The sequence below is a fragment of the Tupaia chinensis genome, unplaced genomic scaffold (assembly GCF_000334495.1).
Source record: "Tupaia chinensis unplaced genomic scaffold, TupChi_1.0 Scaffold000093_1, whole genome shotgun sequence".
Classification (NCBI taxonomy): Eukaryota; Metazoa; Chordata; class Mammalia; order Scandentia; family Tupaiidae; genus Tupaia; species Tupaia belangeri.
This window is the reverse complement of record NW_006159555.1, coordinates 4,042,067-4,069,841: the sequence shown is the minus strand read 5'-3', so window position 1 is coordinate 4,069,841 and position 27,775 is coordinate 4,042,067. Positions and strand designations below refer to the sequence as shown.

General features: G+C 38.1%; 1 protein-coding gene across 1 annotated transcript in view; it reads left to right on the top strand.

Moving 5' to 3' along the window:
* The window catches only part of CAAP1 (caspase activity and apoptosis inhibitor 1), a gene marked incomplete in the record, with an annotated part of 45,953 nt that overhangs the window by 422 nt on the left and 17,756 nt on the right, over positions 1-27,775 (top strand). The window contains 5 exon segments of the mRNA XM_014585786.2: positions 11-96; positions 4,752-4,952; positions 6,054-6,138; positions 7,319-7,394; positions 26,787-26,860. Coding sequence (XP_014441272.1) covers positions 11-96; positions 4,752-4,952; positions 6,054-6,138; positions 7,319-7,394; positions 26,787-26,860 — 522 coding nt within the window.

Here is a 27,775-nt window from a genome sequence, read left to right as displayed (position 1 = left end):
GGCTGCTGCGGGGGCGGGAGCAGCGCGGAGCGCAGCGAGCGCCGGAAGCGGAGGAGCACCGACTCGTCCTCCAGCGTCTCGGGCTCCGTGCAGCAGGTGTGTGCGCGCGCCCGCGCCGCCCGGGCGGCTGCTTGTTTGGAAGAGGGCGGGCTACAGGCGGCCTGCGAGGCGTAGGGGCGCCGGGGCAGCTCGTTAGCGGAGCAGCCCCTAAGGTCTTTCGGGCTTGAGGTGCCTGTTCCTACTTCTGGGGAACCCCATTCTGGCTGTGGTGAACTTCAGGTTCCTGCGTTTACCTGTCTGCCAACTTGTCTTTCTCCTTCTCTTTTTTAACTTTTGGCCCCTTCCGTTCCTTTGGTCTTCCTCAACAGTGTAAGCTGGGATCTAGCCTTCGATGCTCTTGCGAGAGAAACGCCTTACTTTTCTCTTCGTCTTTACCTTTTAGATTACGATGAACTCAGAGTTATAGATGAAAAAAATTGAGACCCAAAGATGTTGAGGAACATTACTCACCATCAGTTTGTTAATAGCTCCTAAATTTGAAACCAGTGTCTGAGTCTATAAAAGCCATGTTCTTTATGCGCCATCACCCTGCCAGGATACAGCTGTTCAGGGGAAAAAAAATTGTAATTTATTATAAAAGAAATGAGTGAATACCCTTAAAGTTCGTTCAACACAAAAATAAAGGGAAAAGCGTGAAAGTCTCTCTTCATGCCTCCCATGAACTGTCATAGGTTTGGAAAGCTGCCTTTGGTAAGTTTAGGGAAATTCTCAATTCCTAGTTCACTGGTGGTTGTAGAGCTTTCTCAGGTGGTTTCCTGGCATTCTGTTGAGATAATCACATAGTTTTTCTACTTTTAACGGATGCCATTTTATTGATAAATCAAGTAATATGGAACTATCCTTGCAGTCTTGAAATAAATCCTGTATAGTTTGGTATGATTGTACTTGACTGGTATTTCCTATGTTAGATCAGCCTGTACTTTTTTTTTTTTTTTTTTTTTTTTTTTGGAGAGGTTTTATTGTTATAGGGTGAGTACACTCTCCAGTAAAAGACAGAAAGTGAGAAATCACCTCCGCAGGGGGAATGGCCACACCACAATCCCTTCTCCTCCTTTCTCCTCTCAGGATCTTGGGCACGCACACACATGCGCCCGATGTGAGTTTAAGCCACCAGGTCTGGGACTTGACCCTTGGTCTACTACATGGAAGTCCAGCGGCGTAGCCATTACACCATCTGCTGGTCCCGATCAGCCTATGCTTTTAATTTTTGTTATGGATTGAGTTAGAAAGTTTTGTATTTTTTTAGTGTGTTCCAGACTAGCATATATCTTTTTCTCAGTATTTGTCCGAACTTGACCATTGAATCATTCTGCTATCTGGGTCTGGTAGTGTTTTTTTCTCTTTTTTTTGGGGGGGGAGAAGTTTTTGCTGTAAGGTGCATGCACACAACAGAAAGACAGAGACAGACAGACAGACAGACAGAAAGCAAGAAATCACTCCCCCCACCCCCCGGGGGGGATGGCCACACCACAATCCGTCCATTCTCCTCTCCAGATCTTGGGCACGCATGCACACGCACCCAGCATGAGTTGAACCGCAGCCCGAACTGCAGTCAACTACGTGGGAGTCCAGTGACATAGCCATTACACTAACTGCTAGTCCCTGTCTTTTTTTTTTTTTTAAAATAATTATAGAACTGTTCAGTTTTCCCACCATACCTAGGTTCAGTTTTGGCTATCACATTCTTAAATAATTTCCATAGCCCTAGTACTCTTTATCATGCTTGTGGATACCAACAATGGTAAGTATTGTAAATATTTGCATACATAACTAACCGCAACTTCTAATGAGAAATAGATGTTATTTGTGAAGAAGAAAAGTCATTACATACTAGGCATATAGATAATATTGCAAAAATCTGAGAGTGCCATTATATCTGCTGTGTTTAGTTCTCAATTTTATTTTATTTTATTATTTTTTTTTTTTGAGAGGTTTTGGCTATAGTGCAGAGATAGACAGACAGAAAGTGAGAAATCACCCCCAGCGGGGGATGACCATGCCGGAATCCCTTCTCCATTCTTCTCTTGGGATCTTGGGCATGCACGCATACGCACCCGGCTGAGTTTAAGCCACCGGGTCTAGGACTTGAACTGCAGTTGACTACATGGGAGTCCAGCGACATAGTCCTTACACCAACTGCTGGTCCCCCTACTTTATTTTTTATTCCCTACTCTGTCTCTAGGTAGCCACTTACTTACTTCTTGTCTCTATGGAGTTATAGATTGCCCTGTTCTGCACATTTTATTATTACTATTTTTAATTTGACCAGAGAGAGACAGAGAGAAAAAGGGGGCAATGAGAAAGCAAGCCACCAGGTCTAAGACTCAAACCATGGTTGGCCATGTGAGAGTCCAGCACCCTTAACCACAATGCCACCTGCTGGCCCCATGCACATTTTTTTTCCCCTTTTCTTTTGGAGAGGTTTTTGCTATAGGGTGGGTGTGCTCATCTGACAGAGAGGGACAGAGAGACATAAAGCGAGAAGTCATTCCTCAGGGAAGATGGCCACGCCGCAGTTCCTTCTCCTCCATTCTCCTCTCGAGATCCTAGGCATGCATGCACACGCGCCCGGCGTGAGTTTTAAGCCACTGGGTCCGGGACGCAAACCGCAGGCGACTACATGGGAGTCCAGTGACATAGCCATGACTCTAACTGCTGGTCCCTCCCCATTCACATTTTCTATGAATGGAATCATCTGGTAATTTGTGTCAGGCTTCTTTTGCTTAACATACCCTTTTCAAATTTAATCCATGTTGTGTGACCACATGGATTTGTTCCTTTTTGTAGCTATATAGTACTTCATTGAGTGCCTATACCAGATTTTATTTTTCCATTTATTGCTTAATAGACATTCAGGCTGTTTCAACCTTTGGCTGTTATGAATAATGCTACTTTCAACATTGCAAGTTCTCATGCTGACATATGGTTGCATTTATCTTGGCTATATTATATCGAGGAATGGAATTATTGGATCTTCTATTGAATAGTAACTTTTTGAAAGCCTGCCATACTGTTTTCCTTCTAAGGCAGCTGCACCACCTTTTATTCTCACCAGTGGTACAGGAGGCTTCCAGTTTCTCTATACCCTTACATTATGAACCATTAGGGCAAGAGCTAACCTTTTTCTTTAAAATGGCCTGTTTTGAAACAATTTCACTGGATGATGTAACAAAGAAACCTACCTGGCATATGTAGTTAGGGAGAATTTTTCTGAGACAGTGACTTTAGAATTGATATCTGAAATATTTGAGTTTGTTCATCTTGTGAGTGTAGCTTGCTAGGGGAAGGGCAGAAGAAACACTGTCATAGGCATAACAATATGTACAAACGTCTGCCTATATGAGCCGAAAGAGAACGGGTTTATATTTGAGTAATTCAAAGAAGGTTATTGTGTCCAGAACACAAAGGATGAACATGATTAAGGGTCAGCTAGATCATGGTACCCTAAAAATGGGAAATCACTGAAGCATTTTAAATAAGATGGATGAGTATACACATTTTATAAAATCCATTTTACTAACAGTGCTCAAAACCGAGAAGTCTCAGATTGGATGCAAGGAGTCCAGTTAAATGGTTACCTAGTGAGAACATCACATTAGTTTAGACCAGGGTTATGGCAATAGAATTGGAAAACTGAATGGATTGGGAGATAGGTCTTAAATTACTTGGCTACTTTGATTATGACCAATTATAAAACAGTTTTTGAAATGATAATAGCTCCTGGTAGGCATGTGACTTTACTACTACGTATTTTGATTTGGAACATTTTACCTGCGGTTCCTTTTTTTTTTTTTTTTGAGAAATAGTGAAAGGAAGTTTATTAAGGAAGATGTACAGAGCCGACAGCTCCATGGGTAGAACAGTCCTGTGAGAGGAGATGGATGAACAATTTTGTTCTTTCCTCCAAGAGGAAGAGGAGAACTGTTACCTGAAAGGAAAGGAGAGATCGAAGAGCTACCCTCTGGGCAGGGCAGCAATTCCATTTCTATATATGATTTTAAGTAGATTAATAATGCACACATGACACTTTTGAATGAATGACCACTGAAAAGAATATCGTAATTCTTAAGAGCTCTAAAGTTATAGGAAATTGACCCAGTCAGTGATGCAGGTAATAGTCTACTTACCTGCAGTGCTGGAATGTCACATGGCTAACTGCAGGTTCAGATCCCAAGTTGCCTGAAACACGGTGGGGCGTTCCTGGCTCAGGATTCTGACTGGCAGGAAGGCTGGAGGAAGGGGCAGCATGGTGTGAGCAGACTCTTAGGATGCTTCTTTCTCTTTTTCTCTTTATGTATGTATGTACACACTCCATCAGGAATAAAAGAAAAATAATAACATTGAATAGTTATTACAAATATTCTTTCTTATGGTTTTAGATAAATAATTGTGCAAAGAATATAAAAATGTATAATAAAGAATTTATTGGGCTAGCAGGTAGCATGGTGGTTGTTGTGCTGAACTACCACACGGCCAACCATGGTTCAAGTCCTAGACCTGATGGCTTGCTTTCTCACTTTCCCTTTCTTTCTCTTGTTGGTCAAATTAAATAATAATAATAATAGTAGTAATAATGAATAGGATTTTAAAAATCTTTATCTTAAAAATTATTTAATGAAAATGCATGGTTTCATATACATATTGTAGATATTTTAATGAGCGTTATTTATAGTTCTTTATCTTACTTTTAGGAAACCAAATACCTTTTGCCCACGTTGGAGAAAGAATTATTTTTGGCAGAGCACAGTGACCTTGAAGAAGGTGGACTAGACCTGACTGTGTCATTAAAACCAGTTAGTTTCTATATATCAGACAAGAAGGAAATGCTTCAGCAGTGCTTCTGCATTATAGGAGAGAAGAAGTTACAGAAGATGCTTCCTGATGTGTTAAAGGTACTTTATTATATACGTTAGACTTTACACAAAGAAATACAGCTTTCTTTGTCATAGGGCAGGCTCCACCAAGCCCAGAAATACAGCTTTCTTTGCAACAATCATTTTAATGTAATTTATAATTGAATGTTTTCATTTAGAAAAAACTACTTGAACAAATTAGAAGAGATTTTCAGGTACTGTAAATGACTATGTTAAAATTTGCCAAGAAAAAATGTTAGGCAAGAAATTTATTGACCACCCCATAGAAATAATTCTATTAAATGCAGGCAATAGTGGTGCTAAATTGTAGGTAAAGTGAATTTTCTTAGTGCTTTAAGAAATAATAATATAGCACTGTGTAGCAATATGCAGTGATGATTGTTAATAACTTATATTTCATTTACTTCACAAGTGTTTTTATATATTTACTTAAGAAAATTATTTAGGGAATTAGATGTTTTTCTAGTTTTATCATTGTGGAAATAACTCTGTACAAATTAAGCCCCAGATCATGTATCTAAGACATACAGAGCTAGGACTTGAATATTTAAACTTTTAAAAGAATCGCCTACATAAACTGGGAGCAATTAAAAATATCTGGGAAATTTACTCTTCACTCTGTTTTTTTAATAATAAATGTGACTATATATTTCCATCAGATCTCTATAGTTTTCACATGTTAACTGTCAGTTTTTCAAATTTCATCCCATGAAAAGATTTATATGAATCTACTCGAGGCTTTAATTTGTTTTCTTGTAAGATATTGCCAACTAGAACTTTTTTTTTTGGAGACGTTTTCACTATAAGGAGTGCACTCACCAGAAAGCCAGAGAGAGACAGAAAGCGAGAAATCACCCTCCAAGGGGGATAGCCACACCACAATCCCTTCTCCATTCTCCTCTCGGGATCTTGGGCACACACGCACACACGCCCAGCGTGAGTTTAAGCCACTGGGTCTGGGACGCGAACCGTGGTCAACTACATTGGGAATACAGTGACATAGCCATTACACTAACTGCTGGTCCCACTGACTAGAACTTTTTTCTATTTATACTTTTCCAGTTTACATTGGAGCTATATTACATAAATACATTTTTTTTAACATGTCATTTCCTTTAGAACTGTTCATTAGAAGAAATTAAAAAACTATGCCAGGAACAGTTAGAACTTCTGTCTGAAAAGAAAATCTTAAAGATTCTTGAAGGTAAGAATGCATATTTTTATATTCTGGTAACTAACTAGTTAATAGCTATATTCAGCATAAATCCTGACATATTCTTTTCCTTACTTAGAAATTTTTTTAATTTCATTATTGAGTAATCATTGAAAAGTATTTTTACTTCTCTTTGTACTGAGAAGTATAGTTTACCATTTAAATAGTATTTCAAGGATAGATTTGATCCATAGGTTTTCTAAATCAAGCATATAAATAACAGTATAAGTTTGTACACTGTAATAAGATGAAATAAAAATGCATACCAAAACTGCTGTAAAAAATAATAAATTATTAAGAAGGCAAAGATTTGTTGTTTTTAAAAATTTTCTGCTTTATATTCTTTATAGCTTTTAGTTAACCATTGCATACTATTTCTGTTTTGATAATACCCAGATTAGAGTTAAAAGAATTTCTTTGCCAACATTTATTTCACTTAAATAGGACTACTGTGTGATACTAATACCTCTAGAATTTTGAATTTTCAGGCACTTTTTTATTTTAAATTTTTACTAGCATTAACTTTTAATTCCCAAAGATAGCTTCTTTTTTAAATATACAATGACTTAATGGAATTTTGCAGCTCTGGAAATACATGTAGTCGGTCATTCCTTTGTATTTATGGGTTCCAGATCCACAGGTTCAACCAAATGAGGATTGAAAATATTTTTTTAAAAAAAGTGTATCCATACTGAACATGTACAGAATTGTTTTTGGTCATCACTCCCTAAATAATACAGTATATGAACTACTTATTTACATTGTATTAGGAATTATAAGTAACTTTAACTTAGAGGTAACTTAAAGTATATAAAAAGATGTGCATAGATTATATGCATATACTACACCATTTTGTAAGGGCCTCCCAATGTGTGGATTTTGATATCCATAGGGATCCTGGAATTAGTCCTCCACAGATACTGAAGGAGAATGTACATGTGTATATCATCTCTAAGTATATATACACACATTTATATAACAAAAGGAAGAGAATGAAAGATACCTAATAAGGCATTGAATAAAGTCGTTAGCTTAAATATAAGCACTTAAAAATGTATTAAACAACCATAAAATTCTTTAGTCTGTATCTTTTTAAAACATGATACTTTGTGTAATGAAATCATTTCAACATTTTGTAAGTGTGCTTTCAATAGTTTATTTTATTTATAAGGTGACAATGGTATGGACTCTGATATGGAAGAGGAGGCAGATGATGGCTCTAAGATGGGATCAGATTTAGTCAGTCAGTAAGTTAAAAAATACTTATTTTCATTTCAAAATTTTTTTTTGTTATTTGTTGATTTCTTATATCAAGGATGTGATTATCTTTCGGCATTTTATTTATGTAAAAAATCAGTGAAGTAGCAGGGTTGATTTGTTTACTTGTAATGATCGGTATTTCTGGTATATATGAGGATAGATTTCATTGCTTTCAGGATTATGATTTTCTTACACTACTACATGTAGAATGACTGCAGTGTGCACCTGAATCACATCTCTCATTTGGATTTTTAATATGCTCTTTGTGAAATTTACCATTTATTAAGTGTAGATTGAGCATCTAGAAATCCAGAATCCCAAACCTGAAATGCTTCAAAATCTGAGACTTTTGGGTGCTATAATGACACTACAAATGGAAAATGTGATAACTGACCTGATGCAACAGGTTGCAGTCAAAATGCTACAATACTGGGACTAGCCAGTGGCGTGATAGTTAAGGCAATGGGATCTCACAAGGCTGACTGTGTGGTTGAAGTCCTGGATCCAGTGGATTGAAAAACATGCCAGGTATGTATGCACATATACCCCAAAATCCTGAAAGGAGGGAAAACGGAAGAGAAGGGATTACAGCATGACCATCCCCCACTGGGGGGACTTCCCCCTCCTCTCCATCACAAGTACCTGCACCCACTGAAAAAATTAAAAAGAGAATATAAACAAGCTTTAAATAAACTAATCAAATTGTGGGGCCAGCAAGCGACATGGTTATTAAGGTGCAAGATTCCCACATGGCTGACCATGATTCGTGTCCCAGACCTGGCAGCTTGAAAATCACAGCAGGCATGTGTTAAGTGCAGGCCCCAAATCCAAATCCCAAGAGGAGAATGGAAGAGAAGATACTGTGATGTGTCCATTCCCTAAGGGGGTGATTTCCCTCTTTCTCTATCTCTCTCTGGCAAGTATACATCCTATGGCAAAAACCTTGAAAAAGAATAATCAAATTTCTAAGTTGTAAGATGCCAAATAAATAATACTAATAACTAAAATGGAGCATTAGGTGCCAGACACTGTTTTAATCACTTCTATATGCTTTTAATTATTCATTAAGTTTGTACAACAACTTTATAAGGTAGGTATTTACATCCTTTTACAGATGGAAAAATTAACTCCAATAAGATTAGTATGGCTGAGGTCACACAAGTGCTCATGAAAGTTGGAAGCTGTGTTTGTTATGACAACACTATAGGCTTTTAAGCAAATGGACCTGGCTTTTAAAAAACCTTTAAAACATATAACCTTCCCTAACATCATTTTATTCATTTGCAAAGAAGATAATCCCTGCTTCATGGGATTATAGAGATTAACTGAGCTAATGTTGACTAGTTTGTTGTTATTAATAATGTTAATTATGAACAGCAGGGAGTATATTGCAATGTGTGGTGTTACAGATGGGAAAGGGAGATGATACTGGAAGATACTGGCTTTAACCCATCTTCCTGACTTTTCTTTCCCTCCAACTTTTTTTTCCAATTTGCCAGAGGGTATGTGCACTCACCAGAAAAAGTGAGACAGAGAAAGAGAGAGAGAGAGAGAGAAAGTGAGAGAGAGTAGGGAGAGGAAGAAAGCACCCCCTAGTGGGACATGGTCATGCTGCAATTGCATCTCCTCCATTTCTCTATCCTGTCAGAATCCTGGGCATGCAGATACATGTACCTGGCATGTTTCTCAAGCCACCAGGACCAGGATTTGAACCACATGGTAGGCTATGTGGGGTCTGGTGCTCTTAACCACTATACCATGGGGCCAGCCCTTCCCCAATATTTTGAAACAGTAGGTTTCATTTAAATGTAGATGTCCAGGAGAGAGTGCAGGTAGAGAACTTTATTCTCTTTGTTATTGAACAAAATTTGAGGTAAGCCGACTGGAGTTTGAGTCCTGGTGTTGTCTGCTTTATGTGCTTAGGATCCTAACAGGATGGAGAATTGGAGGAAAAAGATTGCAGTGTGACCAGACCCAGTTGGGAGGGGTTTTCATTCTCACTTGCCCTCTCTCTCTCTCATGTGTTCATGTGCTCTCTAGGAGATGTTTTCGTTCTCACTTGCCCTCTCTCTCATGTGTGCATGTGCTCTCTATCAGAAATAAAAATAAATAAGCTTTTAAAAAAACTGAGGCATAAAGGTAGTGATTTGCCTTTTTTAAAGCTTTAAGGAGGCTATTTAGGATGGCTTAGCTGGTGGGATTCTTTGAATCCTATTGGAACGTGTGACACCTTCATATTTGTTTTGTGCTTACAAGAATAACTTAGTCCTTTTAATCTGTATAGAGGGGAACTGAACTGGTGGGAAGATTCACAGAAATCTCCTTCCTGTGGTTCAAGAGGGGATTAAGTTTATTAACATATTTGAGGTGCTTGTTGCTGAAAATTCCCATGTCTTCCATAATCTGGATTTTTATCTCTGATAAATTCCAGGAGTCTAACCTAGCTGAATGCTGAGGAAGCAGTCAGTAATGAATAGGCAAAGGATGAAAGAAACTAATAATTTGAGCTGAATAACTGGAATAGGTAGCTTCTGTTGAGCAGAGGATTAGTAGAATATAGAAAAGAAAAATTTAACAAAATAATAAGAACTCTCAAGGAAGTATAATTAAAGCATACATATAATTTGGGGAGCAAAAAAATTCTAAATTTCCAAATCCTATAGACAGGCTAGTAAAGAGATTAGTTGTGACTGGGAACTGAATCATTGTTCTTAAAAAGTAAAGTTGAATATATAGACACAGAAAATTTTCAGAAATGTAAATCCTTATGTGTAACTCATGGGAGCCTGGAAGACAGTTTTAAAGAGCCCTACATTTCTCATCTAGAAAAGTAGTAAAGAAATGATAGAATTAAAATTTTAAATCTTAAAACCACAGGGCAGGAACAATGAGAAAATTGTGCCCTCTGAAAACTCATGTGCTGAAATCCCAAACCTCCTCTCCTCCCAGAATGTAACCTTGTCTGGAAGCAAGGAATTGAAAGAGGTAATAAACTGAATTCCTTGGGGTGGGTCCTAATCCAGTCTTGACTACTTTTCTTATAATAACAGGAAAATTGAACACATTTAGAGACACTAGAAGAACTAATACATCTATTTATCTAAAATATTTTTGATGAAGTTTTCAGCTGAACTTAAAACTTCAAAGTTACATTAAAGTTGAAACAGAGATATGATGAAGCTTCTACCTAGATTCAGCAATGTTAACTTTTGCTATATTTGCTTTCTTTCTCCCTTTGTGTTATCCTTTTCCCCTCAGAATTATTTGTATTAGTTTGGTGGGGCTGCCATAACAAAATTTCACACTGAGTGGATTAATCAAAATTTATTCTCACAATTCCAGAGGTTGGAAGTCCAACATAGGGTTTCAGTGGGTTGGTTTCCTTGAGATTTATATCCTTTGCTTGCAGGTGGCTGTCCTTTTGCTGCCTTTTTACAGTCTTCTCTTTGTACTCATCCCATGATGTGTGTGTGTGTGTGTGTGTATATGTGTGTGTGTGTGTGCGTGTGTGTGTGTCTCTTTCTCTCTGTCTCTACTCTACTTTCCTCTTAAAAGGACATCAGATTGGTATTGGGACCAGCAGTTAGCATAATGGCTATGTTGCTGGACTCCCATCTAGTTGACTGCGGTTCATGTCCCGGACTCGGTGGCTTAAAACTCACGCTGGGTGCGTGTGTGTGTGCCCAAGATCCCGAGAGGAGAATGGAGGAGAAGGGATTGCGGCATGGCCATCCCCCCTGGGGGGTGATTTCTCGCTTTCTGTCTCTCTGTCTCTGTCTGTCTGGTGAGTGCACGTGCCCTATAGCAAAAACCTCTCTCCCCAAAAAAAGGACATCAGATTGGATTAGGGCCAGCCATAATGTCCCCCATTTTATTTTAACTACCTCTTTAAAGGCTCTATTTTCAAATACAATTATCTTCTCATGTACTGTGAATTGGGGTTTCAACATAAAAATTTGGTGGTGGGGTTATAATTCAACCACATACAAATGAATTTTTACAGTTTATTGCCATTAAATTTTATGGCTAAACAATTTGGTATGCAACTTCTGAAAATAAGAGGAGTTTCTTATTTAGTCAGAATACCATAATCACCCTTAAGAAAATTAATAGTGGACCAGCAGGTGGTGTAGATGCTGCATGGCTGAAAGCGTGGTTCCAGTCCTAGACCCAGAAGCTTGAAAAACATGCTGGGCGTGTGTGTTTGCATGCCCAAAATCCCAAGAGGAGAATGGAGGATAAGGAATTGTGGTGTGGCCATCTCCCCTGGGTGATGTTTTCTCACTTTTTCTTTCTCTCTCTCTTCGTCTCTGGCAAGCACTATGTCATATAGCAAATTTAAAAAAGAAAAGAAAAGAAACAATTTCCAAATATGTCAAGATAAAACATCAGTGTTATTAAAAATATGTTAAAAATTTAATGTTTTATTAGGCAATTTATGCCCTTTTATTATAGCTTTAGTCAGAAGTGACATAACATTGACAGAATAGTGTAAGAACCTGTTAGTGACATTTTTGAATATGAGGCATATGTGTATAGATTAAATATACTTTATTAGTTTTCTTATGACTTTAAAGTTTTGAGACACTGAAGTATACACAGATCTTTATCCACACATTAAAAATAATTCTAATCTTATCTTTACAATTTTAAATTATTTCTTCATATTACCAGCTTTTATACACAAATTCTAATAGTTTTCTTCTCAGATCAGCTTTCTTTTTTTTGGGAGAGGTTTTTACTTATTGGGCACATGTGCTCGCCAGAGAGACAGAAAGCAAGAAATCACCCTCCAGAGGGAATAGCCATGCCGCAATCCCCTCTCCGCCATTCTCCTCTCAGGATCCTGGGCACACAGGCACACGCACCCGGCATGAGTCTAAGCCACTGGTTCTGGGACTCGAACTGCGGTCGACTACATGAGAGTCCAGCGACATTGCCATTACGCTACCTGCTGTCCCCAGCTGTTTTTTTTTTTTTTAAGAGAGATTTTTGCTATCAGGCGCATGTGCTTACTAGAGAGATAGAAGGCGAGAAATCCCCCCACCCCAGCGGGGGGAATGACCACACCACAGTCCCTTCTCCTTCATTCTCCTCTCAGGATTTTGGCTTGCACACACATGTGCCCAGTGTGAGGTTTAAGCTCCTAGGTCCCGGACTCAAACCGTGGTTGACTACATGGGAGTCCAGCAACATAACCATTATACCGCCTACTGGTCCCTCAGGTCTGCTTTCAAATGCATATTTTTCTTCCGCAACCTTCTCCATGTGCTACTGCTATTTATATGATTATTTGTTTACTCTTATCTTACCTTAAAATAGTAAACTACTAAAAGTAACAAGAAAGTAGTAATTTAGTGAGCATTAACTTTTAACAGTTTTAATGGAAAAGGAGATTTAGGAAGCATGAGGATATAACTGCCATAGCTTCTAAATATCTTCATTTTTAAAAAAGTGAAAGAAGGATTGTCACCTTCCAGAAGCAAATGAGCAAATTTACATTGTACTGCAGCTAGTCTATAAACTTTAGCACTGGGCCAGCAAATAGCATAGCAGTTACATTGCTGGACTCCCATGTGACCAACCACAGTTCCAGTCTCGACTCTGTGGCTTGAAACTCACACTGGGCATGTGTGCCTGCGTGCCCAAGAGCCCAGGAGGGGAATGGAGAAGAAGGGATTGGGGTGATTTCTCATTTTCCCTTTCATTGTCTCTGCCTCTCTCTGGGGAGCACACGTGCCCTAAGGTGAAAACCTCTACCAAAATATTGAAGAAAAAAAATGTTTTGCAGTGTTTTTAAACCATTAGGATTGTGACAGAATTTGTCTTCATTTTTTTGGGGGGTGGGGGAGGTTTTTGCTATAGTGCATGTGCGCTCATCAGAAAGACAGAGAGACAGAAAGCGAGAAATCACCCCTCCCCCCACCCCAAGGGATGGCCATGCCGCAATCCCTTCTCCATTCTCCTCTTGGGATCTTGGGCATGCATGCGCACACACCAGCGTGAGTTTAAGCCACCAGGTCCGGGACTCAAACCGTGGTGCACTACATGGGAGTCCAGTGACATAGCCATTATGCCAACTGCTGGTCCCAGGATTGTGACAGAATTTGTACAAGTTAAAGATTAAGACACAAACTGCTTACAAAAACAACAATTTTAAGAGAGTAGGATAATATGGAGGCCTGGAATTTGACTATCTCTATTTGGGGACTTGAAAAGAAGTTTCATTGTCGTTAAAAATAGCACTAAAAATGAGAACAGGTGTTATTTTGGCCTTTAATGTTAGATGATTATGCTTTAAAGAATGAGTTTATAATGAAATATATATACATCATGACTAGTACCATAAAGTATTCTGTATTGAAGTTTTATATATAAAAATTAAAAAAAAACACTTTAGGGAAAACTTAACAGTGTTTTACAATTATGATTTATATTTTATGAATTCTAAATGAATATGCTTTTATTGAGTGAGATATCAATGGAAATGGAACTATATTTCCTTTTTTAATAAGCAATGTTGAAATAATATCACAGTTCTAGAAGATAAAGGGAGATGGCCATGCTGCAATCCCTTCTTCTCCATTCTTCTCTCAGGATTTTGGGCGCGTGCACACACACACACACACACACACAGACACAGACACACACACACACACACACACACATGTGTTTGGTGTGAGTTTCAAGTCTCTGGGTCTGGCGGTCAGCAATGTGGGAGTCCAGACCCTTAACTACTATGCTACCTGGTGGCCCCCACTGCCTCTATCTTAACAGAGGATGGGCATGTTCTAGTTTAGCTGTGGAACTGTAATTTTGAATGACTTTAGGACTGTGTGGGAAAGAGAAAGAGCCCACATCCCCCAACAGGGCTTGATTACCCTGTAATCTTTATCTTTTAATTTTTCATTTTGTCAAGTCCTAGGCACATGCTACAGGCCAGCCATGAACCATTTTTTCCCCCAGTAGAATATTTACATATCTAATGTAATTTATAAGGAATTGTTTTCTAAGGTGAACTTGTTAAAATTTATTTTTAGGACCAGTTGTGGCAGTACATGCTGGACACTGTTACTCAGTAGACCGATGCCTATGTGGGAGGCCTGGGTTTAATTCCTGGCTTACCCTAAAATGCGAAGCACGGTAGTAGGCAACTCTAGTTACTGGGAAACTGAGGCAACAGGATCCCGAGTGTGCCCGCTAGCATAGGCAACATAGCAAGACCTATGGAAGGGCCAGCTGTGGTGGCACACACTGTGGCCTCACCTACTCAGAAGACTGAGACAGAAATATAGAACACAGCAAGAACTTATGTATGCATACGTGTGCGCATACACACCTGGATAAGAGTTATTTTAAACTTTCCATATAGGTTGTCTGTTTTATAAATCTGCAATGTAACTTCTTTTATTTTAAGTAGACTAGTGTTCTAGTCCATTCTGTTGCTCATAACAAAATACCCAAGTCTGGGTAATTTTTAAGAATAGGGGTTTATGTAGCTCATGGTTTGGAATTCCAAGGCTGAGGAGCCACATCTGGTGATAGATAACATGGAGAAGAGTCTCACGTGTCCACAGGCGAGAGGTTGAGTAGTGGAGTGTGCATGTCTGTGTCCTTGTCTCCGTCTCGTTCACTTTCTTTATAAACTTACCAGGAGTTAAATCATGGTGGCCCTGCCGCCTTGACTTTAATCCTATGTCAATCCAAACACCCCGTCTTTCAACACCTATAGTTGAATTGAGTTTACACCCTCTTAATTCCGTAACAACCAAATCTGAACACATGAATTTTTCAGGGACTCATTCAAACCATAGGACATGAGTACTCTTAAAATATGAAATGGTGGGACCAGCAGGTGGCCTGGTAGTTAAGGTACTAGACTCCCACGTGACTGGCTACAGTTTGAGTGCCGGACCTGCGGCTTTTCTCACTTTACCTCTGTCTCTGCGTGGTGAGCACATGTGCCCTGTAGCAAATTAAAAACAATGATGATGATAAATAAAATTAAATACATAATTTCTTAAAAATATATTAAATGGTTAAGAAGAGCTAGTTGTTGTCATCTGGTTACTAATTACCTACTTAGAATGTTGTTGTTACTAGCTATACTGGATTTTAGTACATCGTTATATTTATTAGTGCACAGATTATTACACCTCCAGAACAAGAGTAGTTTCTTATGTGCTACTACTGTTTATAGTTAGGGTAGGCACTATAAAGAAGACAAAATTTAAAAACATAGTGCATAAATGAGGGAGTATAATGACTACTTTGCAGTAAGATGTTTATTCTTTTTTTTAAGAATTATTTTACTCAACTTTATTTATTTATTTATTTATTTCAATTTGTCCAGCGAGGATCAGAGTGAGAGACAAAGAGAGAGGAAAAGTAAGAAAGCAAGCCATCAGGTCTGGGGCTCGAACAGTGGTTGGCCATGTGAGTCCAGTGTCCTTAACCACCACCACGCCACCTGCTGGCAACCAAGATGTTTATTCTTGAAAATTATTGATTTGATAAATTGTCTTATTGAGAGCAGCAACTAGAGTTTGTGTGTACTAACTAGTCTTTATGACTGAACCCTAGCAGTGATACGGTAGATTTTGGTTGCTGTTAGTTTAATAAACTATATAGATAGTGTTGCACAGCTCATCCAGTTACATGGCCCAGTTGTAAGTGAAAGACTGGCAGCTGCATTTGTTTTCCTATTGCGTTATTCTAACAGTTACTCACCCACCTTTTGTTTTTAATAAGGGAAAAACATGCATGTCCCTTATGGTGAATTAGAGCTGTCCAGGAAGAGTTCAGCTTTCCTTACAATAGTAAGAATTTGATTTGTTTCAATTCAAGTAACATAGATTCTTTAAATATGTTTATGTAAATAACTTTCAGAAGAGCAGTGGCAAATGTTAAATTCTCTCAATAAGTGTCAACCCAACTGAACTTGGTGAGAATAAAAGAGTCTTCAGTAAACTGCTGTTATTAAACTTAAATGCAATAAAGTATTTGAGTAAAATTTACACTGCTCTGGAGAACTGGATTAATGGGTAGCATAAATCTGCAGCATGTACTTAAGTATTTGTATCAGTGGATGAAAAAGTAGGCCTCTGGAGACCTGAGATGTGTGCTTATGGGAAATTACACAGATAGGAAATTGACCTATGATTTAGCCAATTCATATAACCATTCTGGAATGTATGGGGTTGTTATATACTAGTTTCTTTTTTTTTATTCCAAGTCCCCGTCCCCCCCTAGTTTTTTTACGGTAAGACATGTGTGCTCATTAGAGAGAGACAGGGAGAAAAAGTCAAAAATCACTCCTAGGGGGATGTCCATACAGCAATCCCTTCTCCATTCTCCGCTCCCGATTTGGGGCATGCTCGCACGCCTGGTGTGTTTTTCAAGCTGCTGGGGACCACATAGTTGGCTCTGTGAGATTCAGTGCCTCAACCATCATGCTACCTGCTTGGTCCCACCTTTCATATTAATTTAAACCTCCTCCCAAGTTTTCCAAGTCTTATTGCTTTGAGGCATATGTTGATCTAGTTGCTTTTAAATGGGAAGGAGATAGGAACCTTTTCAGAATCTCTAGAGCATTCTTTGTATTGGGAAAGACTGAGCTTCTCAGAGGCCCCAGCTGGGATCTGGGTTTCAATTAAGAGCTATGATCTGCACCTGTGTTTCCCCTGTGTTTTGTAGCTGTCGCTACACAAAATTGATTGTATTGTTTGTATTACAGAAGCCTAATTTTTAAACTATATTTGTTGTCATTTTTCACATCAATTTACTGTCTCATCCTGCTGCTCAAGCACTGGGATAGATAATTAGCAGGTAATTTTTTCTTTTTTCTACTCTTCCCATTCACCTTTTTAAACATTGAAGTTTGTCTTAATCAGGTAACCAAGCCATTGTATTAGTTATCTATTCCATTTTATTTGAAAAAATAAATTCACTAATGCTCAAAGTGTGCTAAATTGGTTGTTAATAACTATTTTCTAATGGGCCTGTGCCTGTTCTCTCACTGAAGTGTTTGTTTATCAAGAGACACTCCCAGGAGGGATATCCACGCTGCCATCCCTTCTCCTCCATTCTCCTCTCGGAATTTTGGGCGCACCCGGCATGAATTTAAGCCACCGGGTCTGGGACTCAAACTGTGGTCGACTACATGGGAGTCCAGTGAGATAGTCATTATGCCAACTGCTGGTCCTGACAGTGATTTCTGTAAGTAGAATGAAGTGTACTCTATTCCATGAATTTATATTAAAAATAAGCCCAAGGGACCAGCAGTTAGCATAATGGCTATGTCACTGGACTCCCCCGTAGTTGACCGTGGTTTGCATACCGGACCTGGTGGCTTAAAACTCATGCCGGGTGCTTGTGCATGCGTGCCCAAGATCCCAAGAGGAAATTGGAGGAGAAGGGATTGCAGTGTGGCCATCCCCTCTGGGGGGTGATTTCTCGCTTTCTGTCTCTCTGTCTCTGTCTCTGTCTGTCTGGCGAGCGCATGCGCCCTATAGCAAAAACCTCTCAAAAAATAAATAAATAAATAAAAATAAGCCCATACCCCCATATTTAAATGTTGGTGAATTTAAGGTTTTTCTTTTTTCTTTTTTTTTTTTTAAAGAATTATTTATTTATTTCATTCCATTTGTTATTATAATTTTTAAATTTGATCAGAGAGAAAGAGATAAAAGGAAAGCAAGAAAACAAGCCACCAGTTTCAGGACTCGAACTGTAGTCAGCCATGTGGGGAATCCAGTGCCTTCAACCACCACACTGTGACCTGCTGACCCTGAAGGTGTTTTATCTATGTGTTATCCTAAAATGCTTAAAATTTTTTTCATATTACATGCAAACACATAATTTATATCTAAGTTTTATAAGTATTTGCATATAATATGAAAAAATTTTTTTCAGGTAAGTGAAATTACTTCTCTGAGTTAGATAAAAGGTATTTTGCTGTATTAAGAGTTTTTAAAATTTATTTTTTTAACTGTATATTATGAAAAATATCAAGCATATAGAATGGTAGTTATAAAAAGTATGATGGACTCCTGTATACCTTTCACTTAGATCTAACAATTATTACAGGTTTTCATATTTCTTTATCTACTCATAGTATTTCCAATGAACTGCAGATATTTTTATTCTAAATATTTTTTAATTTCTAGAAAATAAAGGCATTTTCTCACATAGCCATAATATGAAGATGACACTTAATGCCTTTAGCAGTAGTTTTAAAATGTGCTACCCACTTCATATTCAGATTTTCCTAGATACCCCCAAAAGGTTTTTTACATGTGGTTTCCCCAAAGCAGAGTACAAGCAGGGTATACATGTTACATTTAGTTGCTACGTTTCTTCAGTCTCTCTCTCTCTATTTATTCTTAAGATTATTGTTCTTGGATACATGTGCTCACCGGAGAGAAGGAAACAGAAATCATCCTCTAGAGAAGATGGCTACATCAAAATCCCTTCTCTGTTTCCTCTCAGGATTTGGGGCACATGTGCACATTTGCCCAGCATGATTTTTCAAGCCACCAGGTTTGAGACTTGAAAAACAATAGACCATGTGGGAATCTAGTGCCTTAACTACTTCACCACCTGTTGGCCCTCTTAAGTCTTTTTTATTGAACTGTTCCACTTTTTTTTTTTTTTTTTTTTTTAGAATAGTAATTTCACTTGTGGAGAAAACTAGGTAAGTTTTCCTATCTAATATCTCACCTGCTGGCTTTATCTGATTGCTTCTTCATAATGGTGTTTAACTTGTTCCTATGTTCTTCGAATTACCTTATACATTGTCAATTACTAATATAACTTTTTGTTGTTGTTAATAAATATATTGGTTTCCTATTGCTGCTGTAACTGATTACCACAGATGTGGTGACTTACAATAACAACTCTATTTCCTTGTCCAGTTCCTGGACTTCTTCAGCAAGTTACTTAATTTTCCTGGGCCTCTGATTCCTCATCTGGAAAATTGAATTCTACCTTACAGGATTATTATGATGATAAAATGGAAAAATAATTGAAAGTGATTAGAATTAGTATTTGCCTCTTGGTAAGCATTGAAAAAGTTACTGTGTTTGGTTTGGAATTTTTACTCTGAATCTATGACAATAACTATCTTAAAATTTCATTTGACATTGTTGAATTGCAGATATTCTTGCTATTCTTTTTATGTTTTGAAAACATAAAGAAAGCAAAATAATGAGTTGTGATTGTTAATTATTCTTTACTTTTACTTTTAAAAAGTTCATTGCTTCATGGGATCAGCAGTTGATGTACTGGCTATGTCGCTGGACTCCCATGTAGTCTACCGCGCGGTTTGAGTCTCAGACCCGGTGGCTTAAACTCATGCCAGGGGTGGGAGCACGTGTGCCCAAGATCCCTAGAGGAGAGTGGAGGAGAAGGGATTGCGGCATGGCCATCCCCTTGAGGGGTAATTGCTTGCTTTCTGTCTTCCGCATCTGTCTCTCCAGCTAGCGCACATGCCCTATGGCAAAAATCTCTCTCTCTCAAAATAAAAAAGAGAAAATTCATATTCCTGTAGATATCCAGTTGTGCAAATTGCCTTCACGCCTTTCATCAGTCAGTCAATCATATTTTATATGTGTGGTCTGCTTCTGGAGTCTTATTCTGTTAGTCTATATTTTTTAATCCTTTCTTCAATACTGTTGTGTTTTGATTATTATAACCTTATGGTCCTGAAGTTTGGTAGCATCATTCTCCAAATTTGTTCTTCGTTAAAGCTATTTTGCCTTTTTTTTTTCCCTACCTATCTCTATTTCTTTCTTCATTGCCAGAGGTTGTGTGCACTTGCTAGAAGGAGATTAGGGACAAGAAGGAGCACCTCCTAATGGGGCAGGTCATGTCACAGCTGCAGTACCCTCTCTTCCATTTCCCCATCATGTTGAGAATTTGGGTACACATGCACATACGCTCAGCAAATTTTTAAAGCTGCTTAGGTTAGAATTCAAACCACCGTCAGCTCTGTGGGATCAGGCTCCGTTAACCATGAGAGTCTGGAACCAGCCCTGTCCTTTATTTTTAATTTTTTTTAGAGAGGCTTTTTTAATGTAAGGCACATGTACTTGTAGGACAGACAGAGACAGAAAGATAGAAAGCGAGAAATCACTCCTTGGGGGGATGACCACACCACAATTGCATTACCTCCATTCTCTTCCCTGAATCTTGGGCATGCATGCACATGCACTTGGTGTGAGTTTTACGCCACCAGGTCTAGGCCTCAGACTGTGGTCAGCCATGTGGGAGACCAGCTACATAACCACTACTCTATCTGCTGGTCTCAGCCCTGTCTTATTTTTGACAGTAGAAAGGTTACAGGAGTGGTCAGCCAGTGGCATGGTGGTTAGGTGGCTAGATTCCATATGCCCAGCTGCATGGTTCTAGTCCTCGACTAAGTGGCTTGAAAACATGCTGGGCATGTGTGCGTGCATGCCCAAAATCCCGAGAGAAGAATGGAGAAGAAGGAATTCTGACATGGCCACCACCCTGGGGATTTCTCACTTTATCTGTGTGTATCTCCCTCCAGCAAGTGCATGTGCTCTATAGCAATTCCAAAAAAATAAAAAATAAAAATTATTTTAAAAATAAGAGACAGTTTACAGGAAAGTAAGCTGGCTTCATCCAGCATCTATTCTATACTTGTGGGAACAGAGAGAGAGAATCCCAGGTTATATCTTTTGTTATGCCAGTTTATCTGTGGCTTGCAAAATAACTTTTGCCAAGATGAGAAGAATCAGATTGGTTTGATCCTATTTATCATTCTGTTGAGGGTTTTCCTTTTCAGTATTTTTTTTTAAGAGGTTTTTGCTATAGGGCACGTGCGCTCTCCAGAAAGACAGAGACAGAGAGATAGAAAGCGAGAAATCACCCCCCAGGGGGGATGGCCACGCCGCAGTCCCTTTGCCTCCATTCTCCTCTTGGGATCTCGGGCATGCATGCACACGCGCCCGGCATGAATATAAGCTACCGGATCTGGGACTTGAACTATGGTCGACTACATGGGAGTTCAGCAACATAGCCATTAGGCTAACTGCTGGTCCCCCTCTTCAGTATTTTTTTGTTAGGACAAGAAACTGAATTGTTTTCCCTGTTTAGAAATACACGTTATACCTTTTTTACTTGGATTTAAAATTGAGCGGGCCAGATGTGTAAACTGGTAGGACTCTGCTCTGTGATGCTGGATCCATATGGAAGATCGGGAGTTCAGTTCTTGGGTTGATCTGTACATACTGGGCACACACGTTCACTGTGATCCTGGCTGCCTGGGAAGGCTGGAGGAGACTGTAGCATGAGACCTTGTTGAGTGTGTCTCACAGACAGTGAGATCTGTCTGTCTCACTGTCATAAAAGACGTAAGTAAATAAACATAAATTGTACAAAAGAATTAAGAGTAGATAACTCTATGTGGGGTAGAAGAAAGTAAGTTGGACTGTTACTGATTTGATCACTTAAATTGCAAGGATCAGTATAGGGCTCTCTTACAATTCACAGCCCAGCTAGTAAATGAGACTGCTTTAAAGAAGGTATGTTACAGGTGCAGCCTTGGTGGTGTAGTTGTTAGTGTGCTGAACTATGGTGCTAGGAGCTACATGGCCAATGATGGGTTCAGGTCCCCTGTTCCACTTGAAAATACACCAGGGGCATGTATTTGTGTCCAGAATCCTAAGGAGATGGAGGACTAGAGGAAGGAGAGCCTGGCATGGGAGATCTGTCTAGGGTGCTCCCTCACCATGCACTCTCTGTAATAAATAAAAACAACAGGTGCATGCAGATGGAAGAAGGAAACAGACAAATAAAAACAGTCATTTTCTTTCATTTTTTAGTAGAAGGGAATATAAAGGTCATTGCAAAATTCTTAACTCAAATTGCCTTTGGCAATATATTCTCTCCCTTTTCCTCCTCCTCTCTTTCTAGATGTTTTAAAATTCTTGCATAGGTTTTTAAAGTGTTTGATAGAAATAGTTAAATGTACGTTGGAACACTTTAGTTTTTCTAATTCTGGTATTTTGTATCATCGGAGAGTAGAGATTTTTTATTTTCATAAAACTAGAAATAAAAATACATGTAAATGTAATTTTTTACTTCAAGACATTTCCTTTTTGTAAGCCTTTCATGCAGTTTAGTGGAGATAGCATATTGTATTAGAAAACTCTGAATTTATTTGTAAAGTTTACATTTTAGAAAAATTAGCAAATACAGATTTTAAATTTCAAACTATTGAAAACTATTTTTGATTTTTTTTCTTCACATAATACTGAAACTCTAGCTGTTCACTTTTTTGCCACAGGGTGGTGTACTGTACCTACAGTCTGAAATTCTATTCATGATTTCTTCAACAGCCTCATCAAACCCAACTTAAGATCAAGTAGAATGTTTTAAAGTTCACATTGGGCACTAAAATTGTTTATGACAACAGGTAGTCTTTATAGAGGAGTCCAATTTTATGTGAAGGGGATTTAATTAGCATTCACAGAGAGGCCAGTTTTTATTTATTATTAATTAAAATTTCATTTGGAAATAATTTTAGATTTATTAAATTATTGCAAGAATAAGAACAGTACAAGAAATATCCTTTATCTAGATTTGCCTATTAGCACTTCATCCTATTTATGTAACTTGCCTTTATATATATGTGTCTTTTTTTTTTTTTTCCTATGATTTTTTGTTAAAGGGCTTGTGCACTTTGCCAGAGAGATACAGAAACACGGGGGATGGGAGTGAGAAATTACCCCCTCCCAAGGGGATGGGGTGGCCATTCCACTATCTCCTCCATTCTTCTCTTGGGACTTTGGACATTCTCATATACACACCCCATATGATTTTCAAAGCCACTGGGTCGTGGATTCCATGGTCAGCATGTAGGAGTCCAGTGCCTTAACCACCACGCCAGCTGCTGGCCCCTGTGTGTCTTTTCTTTTTTTTAATGAAACCTTTGAGGCTAAGTTACTTTATCTCTAAATGCTCTGTTGTCTTTTTCCAAAGTACAGTGATATTGTTACGTAACCACAACATAGTATCAACTTCAGTAAGTCTAACATTGATACAATATTTTCATCTAATCTACTCTTAGTATTTCAGTTTGTCTTTTGACTTATTGGTGGTCTTTATAACATTTTCCCCTCTAGTTCAGTACTCTTGTGTTAGTCACTGAATTATCATGGCCCTTTTTTTTTTTTTTTCAGAGAGAGGATTTTTGCTCTAGGGCATGAGCGCTTACCAGAGAGACAGAGAGAGAGAGAGAGACAGAAAGTGAGAAATCACCCCCCAGGTGGGATGGCCATGCCACAATCCCCTCTCCTCCATTCTCCTTTTGGGATTTTGGTCATGCAAGAATGCACACGCACCTGGTGTGAGTTTTAAGCCCCTGGGTCTTGGACTTGAACCTCTGTCAACTACGTGGGAGTCCAGCGATGTAATTATTATGCTATGTGCTGGTCCCTATCATGGCTCTTTAACCTCTTTTAACTTGGAATATTTCCATAGCCTTTTTATTTTTAAATATAACATTGACACCCAATTTCTCTCAATAGAATATTACATATTTCCATTTTTGGATTAGTGTTTCTTCATAATAAAGATTGTATATTTTCTGCTAGAGTATTATTTAGGTAATGTGTCATCTTTAGGGTATTACACAAGTCCATCTTCCTTTTGTTGATGATGTTGCATTTTAAGTCTTCTTTTGTAAATGTAGGTTTACAAGGGGGTCTTCAAAAGTTCATGCAAAAGTGTATTTTGAAGGAACTACATAAATTTCAATATTTTTCCCACCAAAATAAACTCATACTTTAAAGCCATTTCCCACAAACTTTTCGAAGTATCCCCTTATGTGTTTAGAAGAATCAAGTACCGTTGAAGGATGTGTAAAGGCAAACATTTTAGGGGCCAGCAGGTGGCGTGAAGGTTAAGGCACCTGGATCCTACATAGCCAACTCCATGTTCTAGTTCCCATTCTAATGGGCTTGAAATCACATTGGGCTCTTGAGCATGTGTGCCCAAAGTCCCAAGAGGAGAATGGAGAAGGGATTGAGATGTGGCCATCTCCTCTGTGGGGATGATTTCTCACTCCGTGCCTCTATGTCTCTGCCTCTCTCCAGCAGGCATATATGGCCCTACAGCCAAAACCTAAAAAAAAAAAAAAGAAAGAAAAAAGAAAGAAAGAAAGAAAGAAATGTTTTCTTGTAAGAAACATACTTAGAAATATATTCTTTCAGTAGGTAATGAAGTCTTGGAGTAACACATTTATTATTTACTTCCTTTTTTTTTTTTTTTTTGTAATTTGCTATAGGACATGTGTACTCACCAGAGAGAGACAGAGACAGAGAGAGAGAAACAGAAAGCAACCCACCAGGTCTGTGACTTGAACTGCAGTTGTCCATGTTGGATTCCAGTGCCTCAACCACCGTGCCAGCTGCTGGCTCCTGTGCAAAAAGCCCTCAGTGTACTGTAATATACTGACATATAATCTGTCCTTGGATTGCCAAAAATTATTGACACTCTCCTTGGGATCTGTTGGTTATTCTGGTGAAGGAAGAAATCTGAATAGGTAACATTAGACAGAAATAGTCATAAAAATTTCAAATATTTTAATTATAATATAAAAGTAAGTAAATCTCTTAGATGTCATAATTAATACCAATGCCAAATAATTTTATTGTTTCTAGATTTGTCTTTGTATTAGTCAAGGCTTAATATGAAATACACAAGTGCCAGAATATGTTGACTGGAAAGAAAATAATACATTTCTTAAAGAAATGATCATAAGTTTTTCTATTAAATTTTTGGGGGGAAGAGGGAAATTTTTTTGCTATAGGGCATATGCACTTGCTGGAGAAACAGAGAGAGACGGAGAGACAGAAAGCAGGAAATCAGCCCCTGGGAGTATGGCCACACCACAGCCCCTTCTCCTCTGTTCTCCTCTTGGGATTTTGGGCAGGCATGCCCACGCTGAGTTTCAAGGCACTGGTCCAGGACCTGAACTGCCGTCAGCCATGTGAGAGTCCAGCACCTTGACCACTATACCATCTGCTGGCCCCTATTATCATTTTTAATTCTTTGGTTATTTGAGATATTTGTTACTGTTACTTTGGTAGAAGTTGTTTTGTAAGTAGAAAAATGTCCTAAATATTTCTAGTTAGCCTCACAGTGTGTAAAAAAATTATCAAAAGATAATAAACAATTTTGAAGAAAATGGCAACTTACCACATTTAAATATTTATAATTAGTTTTTTGACGTTTTACTAAAAAGTATTTATAGCGTCAGTATTGAGATTATATAATAATGCCATCCAGAAAAGACTATTAATTTATTGGGTCACTTTCTCTGTGTCTTTTTTTGGGGGGGATTTTTTTTTTTTTTTTTTTTTTTTTTTTTTTCGTGCATTCACCAGAGAGACAGAAAGTGAGAAATCACCCACCAGGGGTATGTCCATGCCGCAATCCCTTCTCTCAGGATCTTGGGCATGCATGCACACACGTACAACGTGAGTTTAAGCCAGAGGGTCTGGGACTTATGCCAACTGCTGGACCCTCTGTGTGACTTTTTATTGCCCAGGTTTATTGCAGAACATAGTCAATTGAAACTTTTTTGGATTCTCTATAGTTAATCCATTTATTTGGATTAAATGTGTATATTACATATAAAATATGTGTTTTTCCATGTGTCATAGACATCACATTTGAGGTATATTGTTAGATGAATATAAAGTAAGTTGATTGTCAAAATGCCCGTTAATTTTTTTTTTAAATTATTTAATTTATTTATTTAGCGAGGTTTTTGCTGCAGGGCGCATGCGCTTGCCAGAAAGACAGAGACAGAGAAATCACCCCCCAGGGGGGATGGCCACTCAGCAATCCCTTCTCCTCCATTCTCTTCTCGGGATCTTGGGCACACGCATGAGTTTAAGCCACCGAATCCGGTACTCAAACCGCTGTCGACTACATGGGAATACAGCGACATAGCCATTACGCCAACTGCTGGTCCCAAAATGCCCATTAAATTTTAACAGTTGAATTTGAAAAATTATCGAATCTTACTGTGAGTTGCGATTTCTGCCATCACCTACTCTGCAGATTATTGAAAGAGAGGAAAAATTAACTCCATGTTCCTTGCAGGTGTGCCCTTGGATTTTACAAAGTTCTACAGCTTAAATTGGTAGTAGTTTGTATTGCTATTTCTGACACTTCCATACGTATTGCTGAGTTTTCGGAGTGCACTAAATTGCACCCTTGGAGCTTAGAAGAGTTTAGTATATTTTTTCAGTTGCATAACTTAATTCTAGAAACCTGGGCAGTAAATATTATTAGACTGAATAAAGATGTAAAGATTGTGCTTATTTGTTTTCATTTTTCAGGCAAGACATCTCTGTAGATTCTACTTCATCCCTGAGAGAGAATAAGCAACCTGAAGGTTTGGAATTAAAACAAGGTATGAATCAAACATTTAATTTTTTGTATAACATTTACCTGAAGATTGGATGGAAGCATTTTACCAATAATAAATTTCCACAGTGTTTGAACTCAACTTACGTTACAGATAGGGGAACAGAGTAATTTATTTGGTCTAAGATCAAAAGAATGAAGAATACATCTTTTATTTCACGATTTCCTTAGCTGTTAGAATGGTTATACCGTAGTGATATATAGCCAGTTACAAATGTCACCAGAAAGTTTTTCTCATCTCGATTAGTTTTAATTCAGTATGCAGTTTCTATTATTTATCTACAACTGCAAGACATTGGAGATAAGTTAACTGGGCAGTTTTGAACTGTATACAGAAAAAATGATGTTTTATAGGATAACTTTTTTAATGAGATATTTTATCCCTGTTTACTTTCTTATTTATTGCTTTTTAAAAATCAATAGTGTGCAGTATTATCAGCGAGTAGAGTAATTTTAATTTATTCAAGTCAAGTAGATTAATAGGACTAATTTCTGAAATGTCTTCTTTGTTTCTTCTCATCTTTAGTAGGAAAAATTGAAAGTAAAATAAATCATTAGTTACTCAAATGCCACATCACATTTTTTCTTTTTTCCTGATAAAATTAATTCAGAACAATGAGAATCTTTTTGCAGTCAAGATCATTGAGTAATATATTATGTAAGCCCCTAATCTTTGATAGCTTAGAGCAGTTTCTCTAAAAGTTGAGTCATAGGAACTTATTCAGTACAGAGAAATAGGTCAATTTCTTTAGGCAGTTTTTTTTTTTTTAACTGTTAATTAACAAAGTGAGAGAAAGAGAAAGAGTTGTTAATTTTGTAATTTGTTCAGTTTATAGAAGGAACAAAATATATTTTCTGTAATTCTGATTTATGCATTTTGTAGTTTATGAATATTTCTGAT